Below are 18,437 nucleotides of genomic sequence, written 5' to 3' on the forward strand. Positions count from 1 at the left end.
GTATGATGATATAGTGCCTTTTTAACGACAAAGCTTGATTTTTCACACATATTTAATCAAATCTACTGAGTTTTAGCTAATGGTACTGATTTATAGGTACTACAACAGTCAAAACATTAGTTTATTTTTAAAGTTACAAATCGGAAGTAGTGCTGCTATATTTCAACTTTATGTGACAGTGTAACGTGCGGCGGTGTGTGCCTTAGCCATGTGTTTTTAACTAGTAACAGTGGTGGAAAACTGTGAATTTGGAACCAGTTGGGCCAATAACATCTGGTATTTACACAGTTTTACTCTCGTTTTCGCTCTCACTTAGATATACTCCTGACTTGTAAATGTCTTAGTGTAAATCATTTTTAACGTGTTGGCTAGTTAGGTGTGTTGTCTTTCCTGTGTGTTGTGCTCATAAAGAACCATTAAACTGACCCCAGAGAGAAGTTAACCCACTAAACCAGCATGACAAGGAGCTCTTCAACTCTCACTATTGTTAGAGACCTTTAAAAGTTCACATTCCTCACGTTGATGTGGAATACACCATAGCATAAGGCTGTTTTGATGAAGACTTAATGTGAAATTCCAATAAATTCACCGGCAAGTACAGATAAATACTACACTTACTCTATTTACCTGGCAGTTGCGGCACAAATACAGTAAACACGTTATTATACAGTCACTAGCATCTAATGCACACATCTTCTCGTGACCCGCTAGTTTTAGTCAGTCTTTGGTCTGTTGACGATATAAAACAAGACATTTGAAAATGACAAGGATGATATATTTGATTCTTGACTGTCTGATACTCAGAAAATATTGAGGTTAGATACACAGTCCTAGCTGTTTGAACTCATGGCTCCTCTGTTCTGCCTTCATCTGCCCCTTTAAAGCAGTGAAAATTAAAAGAGGAGTATATGTTGAACTTCGATGTACATAAACCCGTGTTGAATTTATACAGTTCATAAGTCACAGCTAGAGCTCATTTCAAATATGTGTTTTTATTTCGCGGTAGAAACATCAGCTTGAACATGGAGCCTTCATCGGCAGCAGCAACGAGCAACAGAGAGAGAAGAAAGAACATTGCCCCCCCAACATATCATGAGAAGGCCAAGAGATTAAAAACTGAGCAGGAAAGTGAAGGGGTGATGGAGTGTGCACATTCGCCCCGCTTACCGAGGATCTCTGTGCTGCCTGACTGGCTCCAACAACCAATTACACTGAATGAGCTGACAGAGCTGCTGCATTATGCCGCCCTGGGGAAAACAGGTGGCATCAAACAGCCCAGGTAATGACTTTAGTAGCAAGGTGTGATCGGCTCTCATCAAATAACTGGTTTTAACTTACTTATGTTGTGTCATTGTACTTCAGCAGTCATAAAGACATGTTGACTACACCCACTTCTGTTTTTTAAATCAAATTTTTCTGTCATCATCCTCCTGTCTCTCTGCTAGTTGGTGCCGTCTCCACCACCAGAGGAAGGTTAAAGGTGTGAATGCTGTTATCGTGGAGGGTCTGACCCAGAGTCACTTTTACAAGCACTACCTCACTCTGCGACACCTCAGGACCAGCTACAACTCTGTAAGTATCCAGAAGAGATGGAAATGTAGAGACATAGATGATTTAATGAGAGAAATTCTATTCACAGTGTCAGCATTTTGGATTTTTATGTCTGCCTTTATCGGCCTGTTACAGAGGGTCACCTTCACTCCATCATCCAGCAACGTAGCGTCTGGAATCTTCATCAGTGAAGTTCCTAAATCAGATAATCCATCACTTTCCCAAACAAACAAGGAAAGCAGTGGATTACACAAAGGTGAGAATCACGTATGCACATATGTTCTGATATGAATGAAATATTAGTATAACATGAGACTGTTGTCTAAGAAATAGTTGTCATAAGATCATGTGCCTGCACAACTTTGCCTTTTCCTAATTTCTTAAGAGCAGCAGTGGAATATAACTAAGTACTTAATAACAATTTTGAGGTACTTAGACTTTATTTAAGCGTCCATAACACTTCAGAGTTAAATATTATGTTTCTGTTTCACTACATTTACTTTACAGCTTAAGTTACTAGTTACTTTTATGTTATGATTTTTGCTGATGATTATATTGAGGTGTTTTGTCAAGTATCTCCCAGCTTTAGTTGTTTTCTCTCAGGGTTTTTTTTTGCTCTTGTTCTTAACTGTGAATGTTTGTGTAAATTTGTGTACTGTTGCAGCACTGAAGAATCACCCAGTAATCACCAAGTTTGGGACACAGAGGAGAGGGCTCACAGTGTATGTACTCACCCAGGAGGAGATGATCAAGAGACACTACCCTGTCAAAGGTGAATCTCTTCCTGACTGGTCCACAGTATGCCAGCTAACCTCGAAAACACAAGAAAGATGTGCTTCCACTTTAGCGTTTTTAGGTTTTACTGCCACTCTGCTCCTGCTTGCCTCTTCATCCACTGTGGAGACCTTTTTCAGAAAGCTCAGTCCACAGTGTGGAGGGAAAGCCTCAGCAGTAGACATGGTCTCACTGTCTCTGTCTTCATCTCTACCTTCTCACTTCTTGTTTCTTTTGACACAGGAATGCCAGGGTTTGAGGAATTTGTGTGTACAGACAGTGTTGACTGTGTGACTGACAGCAGCCCTCTGTATGGACTTGACTGTGAAATGGTGAGTTGCTCTTAATGATTATCAGTGCAGTTTCAAACATATCCGTGTTTCATACATTATTGATTGACACCATTATCATGATTATTATGTTTTCTGGATACACTCATTTTACAGATCTGTCTCAAGTGATGTTACTGTGACTGTGTTACTGCGTTAATATTTACGACCTCTCAGAATGAGCTTCATGAATGTAAAGCACTTTTATTCCTGTTTTATTTCAGCTCATCTGAAGAGCAGCTCAAATTGTCAGACGCCTCCTGGCTACGACTGTCACTCTGTAGAGTCTGCTAATAAATTAATGTTGTGTTTCAGTGTCTAACAGAAAAGGGAAATGAGCTGACTCGTGTTTCTCTGGTGGATAGTGATGGGAACTGTGTGCTGGACGAGCTGGTGAAACCTCAGAATCGCATCCTCAACTACCTCACCAAGTACAAACACACACACACAGTTGTATTATTAATAACCAACATTACATATTTACATGTGACTTACGTTGTAGTTTTCCTTCTGATAGGTTCTCTGGCATCACCGCAGCGATGTTGCGACCGATCACCACCACCCTCCGGGACGTTCAGGCAAAGCTCAGGGCACTGTTGCCGCCGGACGCTGTCCTGGTTGGCCATTCACTCAACAATGACCTTGTGGCTCTGAAAGTGAGTGACTACTGACATTTTGATTTCTGCTTGCAACGGAGATGAAATTATCACAGCAAGCTTGAGTTTGAGTGTGGTCTCATCCTCCTGTGCTTTGGGGTTGTTTGAATCTTTCATGAAGATGAGGCAGGTGAAGCTTTGCATGCATAACTGCAAAGGAATTAGAGAGAAGTGTGTGTTTAGTAAGAAAATGTCAACACCATTTTTCTCGCTGTGCAGTCTCATAATCTTCACAATGCTCTGCTTTTGTTAGATACTGAGTGGTAGTGTACATACAACCCAAGTTTCCAAACAGTTTCATTCTGGAGGTATTTCACAGGAAGCACAAACACGTTTTTTTTTTATAAAAAGAAGTTTTGACCTGTATTGTGTGTCTGTCCTCCCTGCAGCTGATCCACCCGCATGTAATCGACACCTCACTGCTGTACAGGAGAGAGTTTGGACAGAGGTTTAAGCTCAAGGTCTTAGCGGAGACTGTGCTGAAGTAAGTTTTCTCTTTTTCTCTCCCTGCCTTTGTCTCTTTCACCTACCATGGCTAATAATTCAATTTTCCACTTGTGTCCCAGGAGGCAAATCCAAACTGAAGAGAAGAAAGGTCATAATCCCATTGAGGATGCTGTGGCAGCCCTGGAGCTGGCCCAGTACTTTATTAAAACAGGACCTTGTCAGGTACCCTTTGGCTTTTCTAACACACACACAAACACACGCATGCAGAAGTGATGCAATATTTTCTGTGTTTGCTCACTGTCAGGTTGTAGAGCATCATCTGGAGGAGCTGTGGGGATACACAGTGGACACAACCGTGGAGGAGCTCACTGACTGCTCACCTGCACCCACACCAAGTCTCAGGTACGGTACCTACAATCTGTATAGTCTGTTTGTTTACTTCTCACTACATTCACTCAGACCACGTCCACACTAAGTCAGTTGACCATATCTTTCCACACTTTTGCAGGCCCAGAAATGGAGCTTTTCAAAAACACTCTCTGTGATGGAAAAACACAGCCCTCATGTTTTAGTAAAATGTTGCTTTAAAAAAACAGTGACATGAGCTTCCTCACACACAGAAATTTTTCTTAGAAACAACCTGAAAACATTGTGGATACACATTGTTTTTAGTCATTTCAGGTTAACACTAGTTTGAGGTCCACACTGTGTTAACCTGACTGTCTGTATCTTCTATGGTTTAGTCTTGCAGTATCATTTCAACTACAAGCCAAGGGTTTATGAGGTTTAACCCCCTCCTGAAAATCTGAAAGATGGGGGAAAGATTCATCATTAATGAAAGCATTAAAAGGATTGTGGTCTTATCACATGTTCTGGTGCAGATATGTTTGACATATTCTCTGTGCTTCTTTTCTGTGCAGGTTTGCTGACATATTACAGACACTTGGCCGGTCAGTAGCCTTTTTAGGGAAGCGTTCTGACGTAGCCCTGGATCTGTCCAATCAGCAGTGGCACAACTCTGACAAAGAGGTTAGAAGTTAGGTGGTTTTGAAGAGTTTGCTGGTTTACCTATTTATTAGACATTAGGATCCCCTCTTCTTCTACCTGTGCAACTGTATCCTCTCTCCCTCAGGTGCTGGCCTCTTTCAGAAGACAGACCAAGTGTCCGTTCCTCTCAGTGCTCCAGCTCTCTTCCTTCTCAGACCACCTGAAGAGGTGTGCTCTTCATCAGGAGCAGCAGCACCAGAGGGTGAGTCACCAGATCAAAACATCATAAATGTGAAATGGCAGAGTGTTAGTTTAATGTACTATTTACTGTGTGTGTGTTTGTCCTGCAGGTGTGTGCAAACCTTCGTGATATGTGTGTAGTGTTTGCTGGGCCGTTCCCTGCAGGTTTCTCTGAGAGGGAGGTGAAGCGGCTTTTTTGTTGCTGTGGACCAGTGCGGAAAATCCAAATGCTGAACACAGCTGTCAGGGTATGTCTCACCTGCATACGGATCCTTCATTTGTTGCAACTTTTCATTTGATAAACTGTTGTTTTATTTTCGCCCGTTTGACCAGTGACCAGTTCTGTGAAAGAGGAAAATAAAAAACATTTTTAAACCTGCAAACAAAAAAGGGGGAAATCACAGCCAAGTTAAACCAAACAAAACAGTGTTCATTCAAACAGCAACTGCACACATTGGCTTTTAACAGCTGTTAAATGAAAATAAATAATGGCATGATTTAGGCCGACATACTGTAGCCTTTTTTTTATAAGCCATATCACCCTACTTTGATCCAGGGTGACCGTGATCTGCAGATAAAAATATGTTTGGTCTTCAGGTCCATGCAGAGGTAGAGTTTGAGCTGCTGGAGGGAGCTATGCTGGCTTTAAAAACTTTGGATGGATTTAATTTGCAGGGACAGTCCATCAAGGTAACTCTCTCCTTTTTTTCTTGTGCTTTTTGTTACTTATTTCATTTACATTCTGGTCAAATTATTCCCAAACCTTTGCAAACCAACATATTTGCTTGTGTGTGCATTTTCTAGGTCCAGAGGCCTGTTTATGAGTCAATGCTGGACCTGGATATGACCCTTGATGCTTTGATGGGTGACACTCTCAACGCCACTCACCTCTATGCTGTTAAATTAAAGCCCACTATGGCTGAGAGCATTAACATTTCTGCAAAGGTCAATGGACACACATTAAATGCAGAATGTTGTGCTGTAACTTCTGTTAAAAGAGCAAATGGGTTGCCCCCTGCTAAAGTAAACGGTAAACGGTTGCGGCTCGCCACCAAAAAGTCTGAACTGTCTGAGGAAACAGTCAGAAACAGATTTGGTCGCTTTGGGACAGTGGAGAGAATCGTCCTGCCTGCCAAACCTGGAAAACATGCAAGACATGCACACATAGGTGAGCAAAAAGTTACAGTATTCACCATCTCTTTGTTCCATTTGTGGGAGTTTGCACAAAAATTGTGAAATTCTCCACCTCGTTTGTGTCTGGCTGACAGAGTTTGAGAGTTCAGAGGGCAAACATGCAGCTCTCAGCTCCTCTGAGGATCTCTGGAAGGAGGACTATGTCATCTGCTCATCCCTGACTCCGCCCCACTTGCGTTCATGGGTTCCCATGACAACAACAGAAACTACAGTGGATGCTGACGGGGAAGATAAGGAGAGGACCCACATGTACACCAGTTCTCAGGTAAGAAAAAGGCAACAAACTCGACAGCTTTTTGGGAGAAGTGTGAACATCATAGCCTCAGTCAGTTCTCACTACATCTTGTCTAGATGGAAATCTCTTTGAAAACTGAGCTTTTCAGAGTTACGGTGCCTTTGTAAGGCTTTTTTGTCAATACATTTCTGTCTGAAAGCAATGCTTTGTGCTTTGTGTTTGCTCTGACATTTCTTGTCTTGCACATGTAATTATTGAAGCGGAAGAATTGGAAAAGTTGCCTATAAGAAAGAGTTACTTACAAATATCTGCAGGACCAGGAAATGGAGCTCCTGATGGGCAAGTTGGACCGCAGATTGGGGAAGCTGTTCAGATCTCTGCCAGACGGCACCTTGTCTGTGGTTGTGCTGCTTGGACATACCAGGTGAGGACTCTGACCATGTCTGGGAAAAACTGCTACCAAGTTAAATATTTCTAAACCATCTCTTTTCTTCCCCAGTGCTCATGGCCACCTACCTGGTTTGTGCTTTATGGAGATCAAGTGAGGGTCCTGAGGAGAGCGGTGATCCAGCTCTAGGAACAAGCATAAACCAGCTGAAAAAAATTAAGATTAAAAAATAAGTAAATAAATGATAAATAAGTTGCCATAAACTCTGTGTTTTACTAAGACTTCCTTCACAGCAGACTTTTGTATATTTTTACTGAAAGAGCAAAGAGTATGTCTGCATGATGCACTTTCCTATTTGGTACATGTAAAGGAAACTTACAGTCAAATGTGGGATGGAAATAAAAAAAGACTAAAGACTATTTTGTAACTATAGCAGTATTTACCATATAGGATCTATGCATTTAGATTTTGTGCAATTAAAACACTTTTTGTGTGACATTTTGTCTTTTCATCACTGACTTTCAGTACCACAGTTCAGCAATCACAGTCGAGCAGGTCACCTTCATTCCAGGGACCATAACAAGTCTTCATGGTATTAAATTGCTGAGTCAAATTGGAAACAAGGATAAGAATAGTACACCTAAAACATTTGTAGCCCACCAGGTGGAAAAACACTGATATCTGCAGTTGTGTTTTACTGTGGTGCTGAGTCATAAAAATGAAAGTACCACCACTTTCATGACATTTTATTCAGGTATTTTTCTTTTTTGATTAAATAAAATTGAAGTAATAAATTTCAAATGTGCCTTGTAAAACCATTTTTTTGAATGAGGAAAATCTAATTATCTTGTGGTTTTCTCAGAACCCTAAGAGAGGACTTTTTTTTTTTTTTTTTAAATATTAAATTCAATATTTCAGAGTGAGTCTTAAAGAGTTGTGCTCTAAATGTGAAGGGTAACAGTGCAGTGACTAACATGGAGAAAGCCCCTCACTTAAACTGATGGTTTGAGAACAGAAGATGTAAAAACAGAGATACTAAGAAACATTCTTTAATTTTTTCCCCTTTCCAAGGAAATATTTAAGGATTTTTAAACTTTATCTTATACAAAAATGTATACGTCTCATTAACGTTTACAGCTTTTGCATTAGAGCATACTTTGACATTGCAGATTGACACAGTTACAAATTTAACACAAAAAAGGTAAACAAAAACAATTCTGTACAAAAAGAAAAAAAAAAAAGACAAGCACCTCATGAAGGGTCAAAATGCCACCAATAATAAATATCACATTATCATTGATAAGCTTACATATGTCTGATAAAACTGGGGGAGTTGACAGAACTTTCGTTTTTTTTAAAATGGAAAAAATATTTTACTGCATTAAAATACTAAATAACCCTGACAATGTAAACTACAGGACCTGTCAAGTGGTATTTTATCTCTCACAATTTATGAAACAGATTCACAGGGATACAAAGACTAGAAGAAAAGGTACATCTCCCTCACATGCACAAACTCGCACGCAACTCAGGCTCACAAAATATAAGACTGACCGGAGGTGACGTGTCTTAAAAACTGATGAATGATTCCAAAGTGATAGCATGGCTGTGGTGGCAGATTCCAGTCTGAACACAGAGAATAAATCAACATTTCCGTAGTTTAGATTTTCAAGATCTTGTGGTATATATTTGTGTGTGTGTGTAGGTTTACCCAGAAGAGTTGCCTGCTCCTCTGATATAAGATCAAAATATGGCAGCTGTCGTTATGGCTTGTGTTCTCTCTTTCAATAGTCCAGTCAAGTGGCTTGGCTGGTAGCTTTGGACACGGTATCCACAGCTGTTGAGTGAACGAATGAATTTAGGGCATGCGTCACTCCTAGTGATGTACGACCTTACAGGAGAGTGCCCCAAGTGCTTAGGAAGACACTCCAAGCAGGAGCCCAGTGTGGGACAGTGGGCCCTCCACTCCTCGCCTCTCGCTACCAGACTTCTGGGACTTCAAAAAGCGATGTTGTGGATTCAGCTGCTGTACAAGAGAGGGAGAGATGTGTTAAGAACAAGAAGCAGCACACTTCAAGTATGCTGTTTTGCAAGTAATAAGACAGAGTAATAAGTAATAATACAGAAATCAGTATCACCACATATGTTCATGAGCTTTTTGCCTGTATGTTTTTCCCCACACACAACTAATAACTGTATATAAATGAACAGAACATTGTTGGAAGAATATGAGAGCCATGCTGAGAGGGCCTTTGAGCATTAGCAGTGAGTAGTCAGTGATTTTTGCCCATTTATATTCACATATTGTGAAATATACGGTGGAAAGTCATGCTGTGTTAGCTCCTGTTGATGCAGACACAAATAGCAAACACACCTCCAGACTTCTTTTTCTTGTTCTTTTGACCTTTCCTCCCATGGGCCGTTGGGGCTTGTTGCCAGGTGACCGTCCCCTCAGCATCACTGGTTGGATCTGTGCCCCCAGGACTTTCCTCGTCATCCGGGACTGGACTTAACCCTGCTGAGTCTGATGCGTCTCTGAAGGCACAGCAACCATTAAGAGGCTTAAATCACAGCAAACAGGATAATGCTAACAGGATAAATGATCACCTCGATTTCACTTACGCTGTGTTTAGCCATCCCTCTGATGTCTTGCTCTCAACAGCTTCAACATTTGCTTGTCCACTTGTATCTAGGGAACACAATGACAGGTGGGGCAGAGACTAGATTAGACCTCCTCATACAGCACGTATATTTTACCTAGTAAGCCTTTTAAGTTAGGAGCAATGCACACCAACCATCACACAACTTCTGTTGGGCCAGCAACATCAAAACCAAGACACAGGGTTAAAACAGCCCCAGTCACAGGATCAATCGGCTACTTACTGTTCAAGAAATCTCAACATAGCAAACTGACACATATCTGACACATAGGATTACAAAAAGCCCAACTGGGAGAAAAATGGAAAACTGAGATAATTTAAGACTCTCAACAGCAACATTAGATTGAGGCTACAAATAAATTCACCAAGCTGCATGCAAAACTTATTTCAATGAAGATTTGAGTAAAAAGAAAACCCAAGATGCAGCGTTGAAATTTCTGTGAAACGAAATGCTAAGATATCAAGCAAAAGCATCTGTGAAGAGACAATGTTGTCAATCCAGAGTGCATCTGACCCATCTGTTCTGGAGCAGGTGGGCATAAATAAAACATAAAATCTGATTTTAAACTAATTACTCAGCCTTGGTTGTGATGATTATTCAAAATGCCACCTGCCCTCTTCCTCAGGGCGCACTGAATCTCTGCTAAGTACTTTCCAAGGGGAAACCTGCATGTTACCAAGCTGCAGAAGGAAAGTACGTATGCATGCATGCGTGCGTACGTTCACACACCGTCAGTTTTCATCTTCTTGCTGCTTGTGCTATCCGGGTATGAGTAGTGACTCCAGCCGTCTGCAATTACAGGTTCTCCGCTCCCCTGCTCTCCCTGAACCGGACTGATGCTGCGTTTCCTCAAAGCCCTGGAACAAAAAAAAAAAAAAAAAAATAGGCCATACATTCAGCAGTATAAAAAGAAGCTATGGTAAGCTGCAGAACATCCTAGGCTACGGGTAAATACACAGGCTAATGTGTTGAAACTGTAGCACACAGTAGCACAGGCATACCTGGAATATCCAAAACCACTAGAAGCAGTGGAGGAGGTGTAATGAGGTTTCACCCAGCCGTCCTCTCCCCAGGTTTTGGCAGTTTGCCCGGACTTCTCCTGCTGCTGCTGCTTACCCTGGATGTACTCTGCATACGTCTGTATCCTGTAACTCTCTGCATAGCGACTGGTGTTCATAGCTGCGGGATGAGAGGAAGCCATTAACAGATTGCTTTAACATTTATTGTGCAGATGACAGAGGCCCGTCTGGTGTGAGGAAGGAGGTCAGACTCACCTATCTGTACCTGGTCTGTTTGACTTAGGGACACAAATGCTGATGTGTCATCTATCCATGAAACCTGGATGTTCCCTGAGTAGATAACCAAAGTAGAAAGTGAGCAGTAAATTATGGATCACACCTGTTTGCAAGCAGAATTAACATGCAAAATGATGTCTTACCAAAGGCACTAAAGAGTTGGTAGAGGTCACTAGTCTTCCATTCTTTTGGGAAGGTGACATACAGGACATGGTCTCTTTTGGGTTGCACTGAAGGAGCAGAAGAGATTAGCAGGAAAAAAAAAATAGTGAGGCCCAACAAGCATACTGAATGAATTACTTGCCAGGGCAATTCTAATTGTATTTTAAATTGTGCATAGAAATATGTTAGTGTTTACATCCATGTTTGCTAGCGTGCAGTCTTCTTCTTCACTATTTTTGCAAGTGCATTTTACTACAACCATCTGTCACTGAGCAGAACAGTGTGAATCTGGCAGCAGCAATGTGTACTGTGCACGCACAATACAAACAAAACAGGAACCCACTTGTAAACTTATCGCTCCGTAGTGCTACTATTGGTCAAAAACTTCACAGGGTGCCTTTATGTACGGCAAAACTTCCAAGCAGTAGTTAATGCAACATTCTTGACATACAGCCGTGCTCAGCTGCAATATTATACTCACAGTCTGGTCCTGTGATGTTGAGGTAGGGAATATCTATTATCCTCATCAGGAAAAGCCTTGAGAACAGAAAGAAGTATTACGTGTCTTTCTTTTAAGTCTTTCAACGGTTCATAAAAGAGAGCAGTAAAGAAATCAATGTGAATTTCTTACTTGTTGAAGAAAGGCTCAATGAGTTTGGATCGAGCTGAGATGTAAGCTTTGGGTGGAGTCAAGAAAGAGCCTGAAAAGAGAGTGTTGAGCAGACCAACTTAGACAATGTGTATTTAGACACATTTTTTACATTTGTGAAGAGGGCCGCTGTGATTGTATGTTACCCAGGTAGTTGGCCATGGAGATGAAGCAGAGGCCAGTGATGTAGGCATCATACCCTGCCTCATGGAGCTGCTCCTGGGCTGTGTCATAACTGGGGAACCCCTCTGCCGTTTCTGCAACAGTACAGAGAAGAAGAAGAAAGAAAAAAAAAAAAAAACAGTTGTGAGCAGGATTTTGTACAGTGAAGAATATTTCAGGCAAATGTTGTACAGAGTATTTACTCACCGACTTGTGGTGACTTGAATGGGTTCTCCTTCAGCTGTTTCTCCAGCTCTGCCAGGGAGGTGTTGGTGATCAGCTCCTGCAGCACAAAAAGGTAAAAACAACTTCTTAATGTTGCAATTTAGAGACACTAAATCATGAAAGAAATATCATGGAAGCAATGGAAGGGGCTCCAGCTACTATTCTCCAGGCTATTATCATAAGCAATTAAATAAGGAGCTTTTAATAAGTGCAATTTAAAAATCACAGTCAAGTTTACTGGTCAAGTATGTTGACACAAGAGAAATGTGATCCCGCTTCGCAGTAGCTCAAGATAATTATACAGTGCAGAGATCAAAGTTACCAGGCGACAGACTTACAGATAAACAAAGACAAGCTAAACAAACGAGCTGAAATGTCTACCTTAAATGGCTGCGTGGAAGCCATCAACTTTGTGTCCAGAAGTCTGCAAGTCAATAGGCGATGTAGATATAAACACACTGTACAACAAGAAGCAGAGAACAGTACAGTAGACATGGAAACAAATTTAGCTAAACTTGATGTTACCTTGGGAAGACACACATTGTGACCTCTTTGAAGTCTTGAAGATCCTGCAGAAAAGAGAATTAGTATAAATTATGCACAGTGGACATAACTCAGCTTTAAACTGCAATTCTGTGTAACAAAAAAGGCTGAGCGCTTAGCAGCCAAGAAGGCTCCATGTTTAAAATATCCCTCTGGAGTGTGTACCTCTGGAAGAGGGCAGTAGAACTGGTGAATGGTGTGCATCACATCCAACAGCATGTTGTGGCCAACCACAAGTTTACCCTGTGTGTCACATGAAATGGGTTAGGGGTACAAGTCAGATTTACCAAAGCTAAAGACATAACCAACTATGAGAGGTGCTTAAACAGAAAAAGTAGATGTAGACTCACAGATTTAGAGATGGCGTGGATGACCCTGGAGAAACCAACAGCATCGTTTAGCTCCTCCTGTTGTGGGAAGAGAAATGTGAGGTAAAAATATCAGATGTACAAAGAGAGTTGCACATTCTCCTTAACAACATCACACAGAAAATATGACACAAAAATGCATGTGTCTCTACATTCAACAGAACAAGAGTGTGACTGGAATATCTGATCTGATCTCAAGCCCAAACTCACCTGCTCTCTCTCCAGTTTCTGCTGCTCCCTCCTCTTCCTCTCCTCTTCATCCACCTTGCTGACCTGGATGTATCGCTCCTTCTGCAAACATCAAACAAATCACATCCATAATTCTACACTAAACATAACAGGAGGTCTGATAAGTTGATATAAAACATGTTCTAACCTTTTCTGTTTCCATGGTTTCCACATGAAGCCCCTTGGGAAACCTGTGAGAACAAGAAGAATGTTAATCTACAACAAACCAACACAGTAACAACAATAATAGCCAAGAGATAAGTGGCACTCACTTCCAGTTCAGGGTCTGGTATATCAGCTTTCTCTGAAACCTGTCAAGGAAATACAAATATATGGACAGACTGAAATACAAATTTCAACACAGTAAATACAAACAGGGCAGATGTGGCTTTTTGAGAGAAGGGACAGATTACCCAGTACATGGCTCCAAGTCCAAAGTCTTCTCTGCGTTAGTGAAGAGGGCCTCAACTTTTTCTCTGTGTGGAAAAATAAAGCTGAAATTAACAAAACATAATGCGCAGTTTACCCCCCAAAAAAGATAACAATAACACCTCATCTAGGACCTATCAGTGTGAAGGAACTAAGCTACCACCACTATGAACAGCTTCCTTTCCAAACCACCTGAAACACGGGTCACACCGCTGCTGTTTGTTTTACTCACACCTGGAATCTGAGAAACTTCATATGTACTGTAATACTCACACCACCCTGTTGATGAACTCTTTATGTTCCTCAGGTACGTGTGCAGGGCCTTTTGAGGACGATGGGGAGATGTAGGATGGTGTCCCTACACCGTTAGCATGCTGATTCCTTCTCTCCTCTGTCTGCTCCCTCAGCTGGGCCTCCTCTTCTTGATTTAGGTATGGGATTCCTTTGAAAAACAGAAAGATCTGAATTTTACTTCTGTGTAGCGACCTGAAGTTCTGCTGTTGCTCTGCCCGCTGACTGTCCCTGAACACCTGCAACACTGAACTGTTTATTGCATTACTGCATCCCAGCAAATTAAACTTCAGCGTGATTCAGAGTCTATGTTCTGGAAAGTTTACAGCAAGATGAAAAAGAAAGTTGCGGAGCATTAGTTTCAGCAAGCTGTCATGCATTTTTAAAAGCTATTCAGTGTTGTCATCGACAACATCAGCTGCACTGGGAAAAGGGAGAGGAAAATACAATGAACCAGAGTAATCAGGGCTCTTGCAGGTTCTGCTAAGCCAGTACAGCTTTTATGTGTGATTACATTTTTCAAGCTGTGAGCATAAGTGGCAGCATAACTCTCTACATCCACTGGCAAAATGGATACCACAGAGCTGAAAATAAAGATTGTAAAAGTCAACTAGGTTTCTACAAAGGCTAGCATAGTAATCAGACTGAATTGGCATTTGATTGTGTCAGAGGTCTGGAACCAGACTAACAAAAGAGCACTATCACAAATCTGAGTGAGGAGCCAAAGGTCCAGAGCCAGCTGTTCCAGTACTGGCAACAGTTGACAGATGCGAAAAACAAAACTGGAGTTGTAATACTGTCATGAAAAGGATTTGTTTCTTCTACAGAAACTTGATTATTTAAAAAAACTTTCCAAATTTTAATGCTGTCTTAACAAAAAGACACTTGAGACTGAGAACTGAGCAATTATTCACTACCAGCATATATAGTTATGTAAATGTTGAATACATTCACACAAAAAGATATTTCACTTTTTTGTTACACTCACCATGACAGAACACCTTGTTGAAGTCAAATCCCTGACTGGCCAGAAAGTCAATACTGGAGCTCTGAAACGACAAAAATTATCTTCAAACTTTCAAACAAAAAAAAAAAAAAAAAAAGAATAAAAAAAAACATCATCAAACATCAAAATAATCTTTTCACAGCTGACCAAGCAGAAACAATTTTAAACCACATAAATCACTGTTTCTAAAAGTCCTTCATCTTAGTTGTCCACAAAGACATAACAAAATTACCCTGAGGAGTCACACTGACTTACTTGGCAGATGAATTTAATGTCAGGGGACGTCCTGTTGAATGGTTTCGGGAATATATAAAAATTAAAAGGCTTCGTGATATACCTAGAGACACATGATACAAGAAAACAGCAAAATTAGAATAAAAGCTGGATCACTTCCATTATTAGTACTTAACTGACAAATGTTTTTGCACAAAACCTAGCAATGGCATTGGCAGTGAAACTTAAGACAAATCAGTTGGTACACAAAAATGTGCTGGGGCCCTGGGACACTTGCCCACTTGGTAATCCAGCCTTATTTCATTCAGGAGATGGTACAAGAAATATTTTTTTATTTGTGAATCTCCCAATATGCACAAATTTGTCTTGTCCAACTAAACTAAATATTACATCTTTTTTTTTAATGTAGCAAAAAGACATTTAAAAATGAGCAGAGGACAACATTGGGAGTCCTTTAGGACGTAGTACATTTAACTTGTTCAGCCGATATCACTCACTTTGACTTTGCCTGGTCGTATTTGAATGTACATAATCCAAACTGGAACAGCAGAAAGTCCATGGAATGCTGGTGGGCAGAAAGAAAGAGGTTTAATGACATACAAACAAACAAACTGCTGCTGGAGCATGGAAACTGGGATGCACTGGCTCTACACTCATCCTGCAGTGGTTTCAGCCTCTCTTTCTTGTGTGCATGTTTGTCATTGCCCTTGTTGCCTCTTGTGTCGTCTGTCCTTTTACAGGTCTTGGTGGAGAGGCAATGCTTTGGATCAGGTCCTATCTGTCTGGCAGCACCTGGAAGTTGCTCAACTATATTCTTCATATACGTTTGAAATCTACAATATTGCCACCCTGATTGTACAATACTGTAAATCTACTTTGTTGCTCTATTCTGCACACTGGACATCTATTGTCTTTCTGTATGTCTGTCCTGGTGGAGGGATCCCTCCTTTGTTGCTCTTCCTGGGATTTCTTTTATGTTTTTTCATGTATACGCTCTTCTGGGGAGTTCAACGATATAGGCTGCTGCACAGATTGTAAACCCCCTTGAGCCAAATTTGTGATTTGTGATATTGGGCTCTATAAATAAAACTGACTTGACTTGATTGGGGGTGTAGAGTAACTAATGTTGACCTTTTTAAGCTTCGTGTATCGCTCCTCTGGTGTATCCAGCCCATTGGTTAGTGCACTGACATTAGGACCGTCGCTTATCCCTAAAAAATAAACACAAAAAATACATATCCAGTTTAACAGACGCAGCGCTGGCTTTTTCCAATCCCCATTTCTGCTCAAACTCTCACTCGGTTACCTGAAAATTCTCCATCGATGGCAAGGAAGTCAGCCTCCTCTATCGCGCTATAAACCGTGTTTAAGCAGTCTTTATAATCTGGGAGGGGGGAAAGTAAAAAATGCATTAATATTTGTATGTTAGCGTGATACGGAAGGCGTGCTAGCCAGCAGAGGAGCACACAAGCCCGCAGCCGTGCTTGTTCCCTCGCAGCTACTTAGCTAGTTAGCTAGCTAGTAGCATAAAGACGAGAATTACGGAATCTTATCCATTATAACCACATCTCATGCCACTGTTCCGCTGTAGAGTTTCATGTCGCACCATGCAAACGAAAAAAATCGATTGTGCAAAATGTGGCTGGCTACTTACTTTTTCGTGTCACCTCCATCCCTGCACAATGACTGAACCCGGCTGACAGCTAACGCTAACTAGCCTCCGTCAACTGGCTTTTAACCGTTCTACAAACACTTCCGGGCCGCTGCTGCGAGACAAACTACCCCTCTGAGGGTCCGGTGCATTTATATAAGCTATACGTTCGGTGCTTCAGTTGTCTTAGATAAATTACATTCATTTACAACAAATATACCAGGTTATTTATTACAGTATGAGCTGACTGCAATTATTATAGAGGAATGACCGTGGAGGGTATAGTATAGTATAGTATATTAATTGAGGTACAAATGCGAAGTACTTGTACTTCACTCTTTTCATTTATTTCCACTTTATGCTTCTAGTTCACCACATTTCAGAGGGAAACTTAATCTGAACGTTTCATTTACTTCTCAGATGTGTTGGATTTATATAAAACATATTGTATGTTGTGTCCATTGTTGTTGCCATATGTATGCATCTTTGCATACATATAGCAAACCCCCCACAATGGCTTGAACAAAATAGTCATAATGTTCATGTTTATTTATCTTGGCTCAGCTTGTCCTTGTTCTTGCTGTATCTCCCTGGACATTATTGGCACTGTGCACTGTGTGTAAGTACACTGAGATCCACTTGAAACCAGAATCAAATTTACAATGCACAAATATACTCAGATTTAGATTCTGAAATTAAGATTTTTTTTTACGTGAAAAACATATGAAGAGCTTATAGAATATGATGCTCAGAAGTATTCAGACCCTTCACTTAAGTCACCTGAAAGTATGAATACCACACTGTAGAAATATAGTACTAATTATGATCAGGAAAATGTTTTGACAATATTAAAAGTAAGTCCTCAATGGAGCAAAGAATTATACATTACATCACTAGATTATTTTGGCAGTTGGTTGAGGTGGAGCTAATTTGAACTATTTTTTATGAGACTGCAACTAATGATTATTTTTTAAGTGCTTTTCCTTTTAATACTTAAAAGTGTTTAACTAAAGGATCTAAAACCCTCCACCACTGATGACAGGGGAACTGAGACTTGATGTATTATTTCTGTCTTAACCCCTGGATTTGTTTGTTGTTTCTGTTTCACTCGATATTTATATTTAATCTATCATCACAGTTTGCACCCATGGTACTCAAATTTTCAAGCACTGAACCTCTTGCCTACCAGTATGTTTATGCAACTGTTCCATACTTATTTTGCAAAAAGTCTAAGAATCTAAACTGCCACCCTCTACCTCACTGTGTATGCACTGTGTATTAACTGTATGTCCTTTATGCAAAAAAGAGTAGAGTGCATCAGCTTTAAGAAAGAAGATGCTCCCAGAATTTACTGTCATATCATGCCAGGAAGTTAATGGATGTTGGTCACAGGGAAAAATCCAGAGAAATGGCCAGAGACCAAAAGTGAAAATTTTTATACTGTTCATGTGGCCAAAATCACACACAATTGTTGCTTCATTGTCTTTGCTTTCCTCAGCATGACAGGAAGCTTAAGCCAGCAAACACTGAGACTACAGGGCAAGGAAACACACTAGATAAATCCATCACAGTGCTAACATATTTGAATAGCACATTTCTACCAAGATCCAACTCCCTTGCACAAGCGGATGTTTTGTGGATCTTACTATGGCTCACGATTGCATCTGCTACATTTATGAGTTAAAGTTGCTGATGTGATTTAAGGTGGTGTCTCTGAAGTCAGCCTGGCAGT

General features: G+C 40.7%; 2 protein-coding genes across 3 annotated transcripts; one reads left to right on the plus strand and one right to left on the minus strand.

The window, feature by feature from the left end:
- Nucleotides 1-163: 163 nt before the first annotated feature.
- LOC121180713 (RNA exonuclease 5-like) lies at nt 164-7,443 on the plus strand. Its single transcript, XM_041036332.1, has 19 exons — nt 164-276; nt 1,007-1,279; nt 1,446-1,572; nt 1,687-1,807; nt 2,216-2,323; nt 2,569-2,657; nt 2,970-3,085; nt 3,172-3,310; nt 3,700-3,794; nt 3,877-3,979; nt 4,062-4,159; nt 4,678-4,786; nt 4,890-5,006; nt 5,095-5,232; nt 5,582-5,674; nt 5,789-6,152; nt 6,253-6,443; nt 6,728-6,837; nt 6,913-7,443. The coding sequence occupies exons 2-19, from the start codon at nt 1,023-1,025 to the stop codon at nt 6,956-6,958; spliced, it is 2,421 nt and encodes an 806-aa protein (XP_040892266.1). The 5' UTR covers nt 164-276; nt 1,007-1,022; the 3' UTR covers nt 6,959-7,443.
- Nucleotides 7,444-7,608: 165 nt separating this feature from the next.
- parn (poly(A)-specific ribonuclease (deadenylation nuclease)) lies at nt 7,609-16,793 on the minus strand. Of its 2 annotated transcripts, none has more exons than XM_041037121.1 (26): nt 16,709-16,793; nt 16,361-16,438; nt 16,186-16,265; nt 15,552-15,619; nt 15,076-15,157; nt 14,803-14,863; nt 13,797-13,965; nt 13,508-13,570; nt 13,367-13,405; nt 13,243-13,285; nt 13,077-13,157; nt 12,849-12,905; nt 12,664-12,741; nt 12,481-12,524; nt 12,337-12,379; nt 11,938-12,013; nt 11,715-11,825; nt 11,551-11,620; nt 11,401-11,456; nt 10,901-10,987; nt 10,737-10,811; nt 10,464-10,641; nt 10,192-10,319; nt 9,424-9,490; nt 9,176-9,336; nt 7,609-8,824 (listed from the first exon to the last, which is right to left on the minus strand). In XM_041037121.1, the coding sequence occupies exons 1-26, from the start codon at nt 16,725-16,727 to the stop codon at nt 8,781-8,783; spliced, it is 2,058 nt and encodes a 685-aa protein (XP_040893055.1). In that variant the 5' UTR covers nt 16,728-16,793; the 3' UTR covers nt 7,609-8,780. The 2 variants fall into 2 exon arrangements, with proteins under 2 accessions (XP_040893055.1, XP_040893054.1); XM_041037120.1 differs by having other exon boundaries at nt 7,609-8,827.
- Nucleotides 16,794-18,437: the final 1,644 nt, after the last annotated feature.

The sequence above is a fragment of the Toxotes jaculatrix genome, chromosome 4 (assembly GCF_017976425.1).
Source record: "Toxotes jaculatrix isolate fToxJac2 chromosome 4, fToxJac2.pri, whole genome shotgun sequence".
NCBI classification, from domain to species: domain Eukaryota; kingdom Metazoa; phylum Chordata; class Actinopteri; family Toxotidae; genus Toxotes; species Toxotes jaculatrix.